At 38.0% G+C, this 8,676-nt stretch overlaps 1 protein-coding gene and 1 pseudogene across 1 annotated transcript; one reads left to right on the top strand and one right to left on the bottom strand.

The window, feature by feature from the left end:
* Positions 1-287: 287 nt before the first annotated feature.
* On the top strand, positions 288-5,572 carry LOC104440661 (programmed cell death protein 2). Its single transcript, XM_010053583.3, has 11 exons — positions 288-412; positions 1,577-1,836; positions 2,076-2,159; positions 2,683-2,816; positions 2,923-3,020; positions 3,322-3,410; positions 3,491-3,575; positions 4,057-4,211; positions 4,294-4,364; positions 4,888-5,002; positions 5,173-5,572. Exons 2-11 carry the CDS (start codon positions 1,585-1,587, stop codon positions 5,338-5,340), a joined length of 1,251 nt encoding a protein of 416 aa, XP_010051885.2. The 5' UTR covers positions 288-412; positions 1,577-1,584; the 3' UTR covers positions 5,341-5,572.
* A 1,116-nt stretch (positions 5,573-6,688) lies between these two features.
* LOC104442470 lies at positions 6,689-7,245 on the bottom strand (annotated as a pseudogene).
* Between the last annotated feature and the right edge of the window lie 1,431 nt (positions 7,246-8,676).

Below are 8,676 nucleotides of genomic sequence, written 5' to 3'. Positions count from 1 at the left end.
GCCGGTTCGGGTCGCGTTCTGTTTCCCATCGAGGTCGGCGGTGGAAAGGTGGGCATCGGGTCGTCTCCAATTTCGTTTCTTGTGAATTTGTAGGACTAGGACCAGTGAGTGGTGTCGAGGAATGGAGGAATTGAATGCTGGGCTCCAGAGTGGGTATTGGGTCGTCCCCAATGCCTGACTCCTGTGTTGGGTCCGGCCCGAGCCCGCCCGCTGATCAGGTGCGATTTCAAGAATTTCAGGGAGCGAAGCGGAAACTACATAATGCAGACCAAGAAAGAAGGAAAAAAGCGAAACACAAGCTCACGCCGCCTCTCTCTCTCTCTCTCCCCACTTCGCTTTGCCGCTTAGTCGCCGCCAGCCTCGCCGTCGCCACCTTGCCCATCGCCTCCTCGCCGCCGCCGTCGTCCTTAAGGTTGCTCCTCCTGTCTCTCTCTCGCATGCAGCCATGCAGCTAGCTAATACACAGATTCTGGATTGTTTCCGTGTGGGTGTGATTCTTCTTGTTTCAAGCTTTTCCCAAATGGGTTTTCTTTTTCGGGCTGAAAGTTGCTGACTTTAGGCTGTGTCTGTGGTCATAATTTGTGTGTGATGATTCCGCGGCTGGCTATTTTCTTTCTTGTTTTCCCGTGGGATTTTGTCGTCGGTATGCAATTTTCAGCCTTTTAAGTTGAATTGAAACTGGACCTCATGTTGTCCTGGAGATACTGATTCAGGGGCTAGTGATCATTTTTTATGCTTGGAAATCACATGAGCAGGGCCAATTGACCGACTCTGGTTAGCTCGATTTAGTATAATTTAGGCGGGTTTTGCTTCCCCTCTCTTGCTTTCTCCCCTAGCTCACTTTATTGCACTGAATGTGTGAAGTTGTGATTCTGTGCTCTTGTCGAGATTTCTGGGTGCATCCTGTGGAATATGAAGTTAGTGAAGAAGCCGATGTTCCTGAGTGTATGTATCTTTGATGTTGATGGTAGGTATGCTAGGACTGTCTAGGACCGGTCTAGTAAATTGGCTTGCCAGTGATGTGGTAAATTGTTACTGGGCCTTTGAATAAGTGGGTCATTTTCCACACCGAATATAACTTTTTTGCATCACTTACGAAACCAATATATTAGACCTGTCTTAGTTAGTATTTCTAGCATTCATCATCTTCATAGGATGAGTTGGACTGCATCGTTGCTAGTTGTTGTGATGGCGCTGTTGTCTTCTTTGATTGATTCTTAAAAAAGGCATTGTGAACCATTGTCATTTCACCAAACTGACACTTTGTTGGTCTGTTGTGGCATGTGATTTTGACGAGCTTTTCTCATGTGGTTTCACAAATGTATCTTTATCTTTGAGATTGTGATGATACATGAAGTTTTTAGCCATGATATGCTTACAGCAACATAATGTTTTGAGAAGTTTTTACCTTCAAGACTCCATGTTTGTACCAATATGTGTGTATGATTGTCTATTAACTTACATGGGACAACCAATATAAGTATTTGCATTACTCAGAGGTGTTTAATCCACACACATTTTTCTTATAGACATTAAATATGGTGTTGTGCATTTGTATTTTGCTGATTTGGTGCAGTTATTAAGATGCCAATGGAGATTGGTGATAAAGATGATTCAGTGGAGATGCTGAAGAATATTCATATCTCTTCCTACGATGATGACAGGGATGATGATGCAGATCCAGAAGAAGTGGAGGATCTGATGAATGATGATGATGATGATGATGAGGATGACGATGAAGTGCAAAAACCGGTAACTCTAGGATTTGTAGAGAAGCCAAAAAATGAATGGTCCCTGCTTCGTCAACTCTTCCCTAGCAAAGCTGGTGGGGCACCGGTGCGTTTTATTTTTGCGAAATTCTCCATCCTTTAGTTATCTATTCTTTTTGCCTAAATACTTTTACATTCTTGCACAAGCTTCCAATTCGCATTTTTATTCCAAGAGTAAGATATGAAATTAAAGACTATATTTTAATGGACAAGTTGTTGGATATTCACTGAAAGTACATAGAAAAGTCAAAATGTTGAATTTTACTTGACATCATTGTTGTTTATAGTATTTTTGCCTGAATGCAGGCTTGGTTGGATCCAGATAATCTACCATCTGGTAGGTCTCGTCTTTGCGATATATGTGAACAACCCTTGCAATTTTTGCTTCAGGTATATTATTTTTTTGCTTTAAATGAGTTTCTGTATGGTATGTGTCCGGCATTGAATTTCCTAAACTCCTAACTGGAGTGGGAATCTTTTTCTTTTTTGTATATTGTTGATTAGAATTCTATTTGTTCGTTGTTAACAGATAGGGGACTATATATGTTCTTGACTTGCATATTCTTTCCCAGACAGTGTATTTACTTGTACTTTAATTATTTGAATGCGTGTGGAGAATATGCATGTCTAGATGGAGGTTTTGGTATTCTCTTGTCAGTGTGGTGTCCTTCTCTTAATAAATTGTCCTATTTTCTGTTTATCTATTTCCTTTGTGATCATGTAAGCAATGAAAGAAGTTTTGCTTCTATCATTTGCCGCATCTATGAACTCTCTATAGTGGGGTATTTATTTGGTTGGTAGTGTTGTCTCAGTACACGTGTCCCTTTTTTTAATTTTCTTTTTGGTTGAAAACCCTTTTTATTGTTGTTTAGTAGATGTTTATACTTTTTCTCATTGTTCATGACGTCCTTAGGTATATGCACCGACCTCTGATAGAGAATCCACATTTCATCGTACATTGTATTTGTTCACGTGTCCATCAATGTCTTGTCTTCTTCGTGATCAACATGAACAATGGAGGCGACCTGCAGTAAATGCATCTCGAAGGTACTTTTAATTGTCTTAATTCAGCAAGTCCCGTTTCAATTTATTATTTGTGCACTTGTCTTAATCTAATTTGTCTCATTCTTTTGGTCCTCTGGTGGTGTTCAAGTGTGAAAGTTTTTCGTTGCCAATTGCCTCGTGACAATCCCTTCTACTTAAGTGAAGCCCCACGACATGATGGGAGTGACAAACCTTTAGGGAGTGGAGGTAGCTTTTTATGTCTTTTCCCAGTAACTTATGTTCTGATTTTTGTCTTTGGAAGTGGATGGAATACTTTATGACAGTGCACATACATATGAGCAGATGAATATGCTATCCTCTGTTTTTTTATCAGTTTATACTTTATCACAGTGCAAATACAATGACTTGGTTCTGTTGTTGTCTCCAAGGGCCTAATTTCAAAGACTGAACTCATGGGCTTTTGACTACTTGTTTTGTTGTGTTAGTCTCTCAGTAATTATGGTATTAATCCTTCTCTTTTTGGCCAAAACGCATTGTTGGTAAGCAGCTCCACTTTGTAACTGGTGTGGAACATGGAAAGGAGATAAAATTTGTGGTAGCTGCAGAGAGGCACGATACTGCTCTGAAAAACATCAGGTTCTAGGTTTTTCATCTCCTTATACACATTCCCCATCAGTCTGGTCTATTCCGTGACACTTTTTGTTTTTCACCTGCAGGCCATGCATTGGCGCTCAGGTCATAAAGTCATGTGCCAAAATAGTAGTAGAAATGCAGGAAACTCATCAGCAGAAGACCACAAACGTGAGCAACTATTTTAGACTTCTTTGGATAAATTATACCAATAATGCAGGGGAGGTGCTGGTATATGTGCCTCTTAGGTCTCATGAATTTTCCTTTTTCACATGCACAGCTCTGTTCTTTCTGTCATGTTGGCATAGTAGAGGTCCTATAGGAGTATTCTGAACATGCCTTACTAAGTACACTGCCAGAGATATATATAGTCATTTAGCTGTGATGATTTCAGTCTGTGGTCTTATGCTAGAAGTTGCAGCTCTGTCCTTTCTGTCATGTTGGTATAGTAGAGGTCCTTTCAGAGTAATTTAAACATGCCGTAGTATGTAGACTGCCAGAGATATATGTAGTCATTTAGCTCTGATGATTTCGGTCTGTAGTCTTATGCTTGAAGTTGAAATTGAACTTGGCATCATGTTTTAACTTCTGGTATTTTTTTTTTCTGTACTTTTAAAATGTTAACTTCTCTATGTTGTAATTCTGCAAACAGCTGCAAGCAGGAGTCTATGGCCTGAACATGAGATTGTCAATGAGGATGAGGCTGAATATGATGTCGATGTGTCTGCTGATTTGGATAATACCAATTGTCTGGTATCCAGAAATCAGATGGATGACTCAATAAATTCACTTGTTAAGAGTTTCCAGGTATAATTGCACCATAGTTATTGAGAATTAGTTCTGCTAAAATATTTCACATGCTTTATCGTTTGCCTTTTGCTGTGAGTAGGGTGACAGTGACAGGAGGAGTTGGGGCAACTTTCAAGAACGTGTTGCCAGAGCGCCTGAGCAAGTTTTAAGGTTATATAATTCAAACTGCAATGTATGGTTTTGAAATCCATGAATTCTTGAAAGAGGATGTGCATATCCATTATGCTTATTGGGTATTTTTATTGGATGGAATATGCTTTCTGTGACATCTGAGAAGAGCCTGCCCAGGTTTCTGGAGTCATGATGTCTTGGCAAAATTTAGAACTTTACGGTGGGTGTCCTGCTGGGACATGAGTTGTGATGAGATGTGTTGCCATTTAATTGGAAGTTAAATTGTTTGAAAAAGTTATGGACAGGTTATACATTAATCAACCTACTGTCTGAATGTGGCCTGGGCATCGTTTGTAGTAAATGTAACCAAGTCTAGGTCAGTCATATTATTGTTTTGACACTTTGAAACCACTTTTCGGTAATTTCTCATTGTATATCGTAGAACCATACCTGTTGTTTCTCTTTCCTCTCCCTCAGTCTGAAACAAGAATGGTTTTAATTTGTTTGGAAAATCAGAAAATCGCAATGCTTATTTGTTTATTATTCTACTTGTAATGAACAGGTACTGTCGAAATGTATGCTCTAAGCCCTTGTGGCCAATTTCAAGTGGTCAGCCATCAGCAGCTGATATTCCCAATTGCAGCTATTGTGGAAAGCCCCGGTGTTTCGAATTTCAGGTTATCTTTTTGCATCCTTTTCTTCTGAAAGACCTAGATGTTTCAAAGATTTTATGTCAATGTGCAGTCGCCAAAACCCCTCTCTGTCTGATATGCATCTCATTTAGAGCTCTTATTTGTGTACCATCACGCAGTGGATGACATTTTGATTACTGCCCTCTATTCTTCAGGTCTTGCCTCAGCTACTTTACTTTTTCGGCGTGAAGAATGATGTGGATTCACTCGACTGGGCTACTATAGCTGTTTATTCCTGTGAAGCGTCTTGCGATGGGGCTGCGAGTTACAAGGAAGAATTTGCTTGGGTGCAAGTTTCATCCCCATCTCAAGCGGTACCTTGAAAATTCTTGTACTTTATTCAGCTCCTCTGACCAAAGGGTTTCTATAATTCTCCCCGTCCTCCTGCCTCCTTTTGATGATCGTTTCCGGTAGAGTTGTGTTGTAACTTCTTGAAGTTACTAAAAATTTTGGGGTCTTAGGTCAATAGGATATGTAGTCTTTTGCATTTGCTTGTTACTTTTATATATTTGGTTATTTAATTATATTATTTTAAAGTTTTAAAATTTGATTGGACTTTGAGTTACAAATTTTTAGACTTATGATGAGTTTATTCTCTCTGTTTTGCTTTACTCAATTAATTTCACTAATTCATGAGTATATAGAATCAAATACAAAATTTGATTGGATGTCAAGTTATAAATTTTTTTGCGTGAAATTTCAATGTAGCTTTTTCGACGAATTGAAATTACTGACATGACATCCACACCCAATCATTGCTAGCTCCTTACTTCCTTACTGTAAATTTCAATGTAGCATTTTCAATGAATTGCTGTTGGAAATTACTGACATGACATCCACACCCAATCATTGCTAGCTCCTTACTTCCTTACTGTGGCACGCGGATATGGATAACTTGTGGATTGTCATGTTAGTGATTTCTAACGGCAATTAATCGGAAGAATTATATTGATAAATTACGACAACAGCAATTACAAGAGTCGCGAGATCCAGGAAGAGAGCAAGAGTTGCATAGAAAGAAATGTGTTGAGGACACAGAGACAAGGGTTCTGAAAAAAAGTAGAACCTCGTATGCAGAATTTAGAAAAAAAAAAAAGAAGGGAAGATTGGTCAATGCTTGATGTTGCCGGGAAGTTATAGAGCCATTCTTGTCTAGATTTATTATTTAATTGTGATGATGGGTGCATGAGTACTGATTAAATAAGATGCAAGTCTGGTCGATGTAAGATCTAAATAAACTCATTTGAAAATTTTCATAAGTGACCTGGAAAAAAAGAAGGAAATTTTACGTAAATATACAATAGGCTACAAAATCCAAGAAAAGGGGTGATACTTGACTCTACACCGTCGACAAAATGAAACCCCATTCGTATCTACTAGTAAAAAAAATCCACAAAAAAAGAAGAAGAAAATATTAGGCAATTTTAGAGAAAATTACTAAATTTTTTTTTTTTAAAATATTTTGTAACTGTATCAATTCGTAATGCAAAATGCTTGCACAAGTAAAGAAGAATTTAGTTTAGGAACACAAACAATGCTTTAATTGTCGTGATTCTACAGAAAGAATAATGACGCAGGATTGAATAAATAATGGGCAACAAATAATTAGTTCTAAATGTCCAAACACACAAGGAAATCCCTAGTAGGCCATTGAATCTCGAATAGCGGTTTCTAGAACTTGGACTGGATCTGATCAACGATGCTCTTGTTGGCTTGGAATGCCTTGGCAAGAATGTCCGTGGCAGATATCGGGCTGCCTTTGAAAACCGCATTTGCGATCGTGATGACGCTGGGGTTCTCTGGCGACGAAGGCATTGCCGTATCCGACGTTCCTGTGGTAATGGATGAGTCCCATGGAGAAAACGAGCACGTCGCCCTTGGAAAGGATCTTCGTGATGAGACAATTGTCGAGGTTGGAGGTGATGAACCCAACTTCGATGTGCCTGCGACGACCGTAAAGATCTCACTGGCGCGGAGCTGCATGTTAGGCGGGTTGATGCCCACAGCTCGTAGTCGATGCGAGCTAGTGAAATGCCGAGTGTGTTGAGCCCCGCCAACTGAGCCACGGTCACAGGAGTCCCTTTTGATCCGACTGGGTTCGATCCGTTGCCGGCCAGGTGAAGCCTCCCGAAGTAGAATTCGTTGGCTTGGACCATTTTGGGGTCTTTGCGGGCGAACCCATACATAAAAACTACAGGAGACGACAAATTTATCGTTGTACCTTGCATGCCTTCAAGTATTTTCTATCTTCAATCGTATCATTTAAACATTACTTAAGATGTTTACCTCCATTGAAGGGTCCACTACACAAAAATCCTAAAGGGGACTCCCTGATCCGCTGTGGCGCTAATAATTACAAGAGCTGCGAGCCCAAGAAAGAGAATGTCGGTTGCCATGAAGAAATGCGTATGTGATTCAAAAAGAGGACTCTGCAAAAGAATGTCAAGATCAATCAATAATGCTTGATGTTGCTATGAAGCTATAGAATCATGGAAGTCTTATTTATATATAACCATGAAGAAGGAGCATTTTCTTTTTCATTTGCATGATAATAATAGATATTTAGAATTTTTTATGTACTTAACTATGTCACTTTTTTTTTTTGAAAGCATCTTTCAAAACATCATGCAATGATAGCATAAAAAATAATTAAAATTTGAATTTATAGAATATATAGAGACTACAACTAGACCATCAAAATGGGTCAATGATTCATTTCTTAATCCATTTAAGTATTAAATAAGTTAGTTATATTAAGGTAAATGGGTTTTAGTATAATATAAGTATTAAATGGGTTATAAAAGGGTTTGCAACTTACTTACATCCAACTCACTTCTATCATTTCATCTTTATTCTTTCTCGTCTTCACTTGATCTCGCGTTTACTTACTCCACACTCTCTTCTTAGTTTGTGTATGGGTTTTTATAATTGGTTAAATGTGAAAATATTTTAATAATATAAATTTGGTTGAGTATGAGTTACTAAATTTGAATTACATAAAAATGGTCAAAACGGGTTAGATAGGTCTTTTCGGGTAGGACCTTTTCGACTCGATCCGACCTACCCAATTGATGAGTGTAGCTACAATATAATGGCATATATTAAAGTTATATAAATGAAATATGTACTAAAACGTGATTAGTGGTTCTTTTTACTCCTAATTGTGCTTATGTTACTTTTCAAAAAATAGTTTCCTAGCACAAAAAAAAGAAAAGAAAAGAGTACATACAACTCATTAACATAATAACTAGTTACCTATATGCTAAATAAACTACTTTTCAAGAAAGAGGGACACCGATTTTGTTCCAAGGAAAGGAAAAATCCGCAAAAGAAGAAAATAAGGCAAGAAAATTGAAATCAAGAGTGGGCTCCATGTTTAACCTTAATAGGTGTTATATAAAACAATAGTGAGTAATTTTGTTTTCGGAAATAATTGAAATAAGAAAAAGAAAAAAAAGGCAAGAATTCATCTTAAATTAATAGTGAGATATTCAAAGATAATGTATAATATAGTAAATTTAATGTGAAAAGTGTAGAAAATCAAGCCTTTTTCTCTCTTTTAGATAAAATTCCTTGTATTTTTTTTTTTGTTAGATTTATTTTTACTTTCAACTCACTCTAAAATGTTTGCTCTATCTCTTTTATAGAGCGTGGAAGCG

The sequence above is a fragment of the Eucalyptus grandis genome, chromosome 4 (assembly GCF_016545825.1).
Source record: "Eucalyptus grandis isolate ANBG69807.140 chromosome 4, ASM1654582v1, whole genome shotgun sequence".
NCBI lineage: Eukaryota > Viridiplantae > Streptophyta > Magnoliopsida > Myrtales > Myrtaceae > Eucalyptus > Eucalyptus grandis.
The sequence above is the reverse complement of the archived record's forward strand: the minus strand, read 5'-3'. Positions and strand labels throughout refer to the sequence as shown.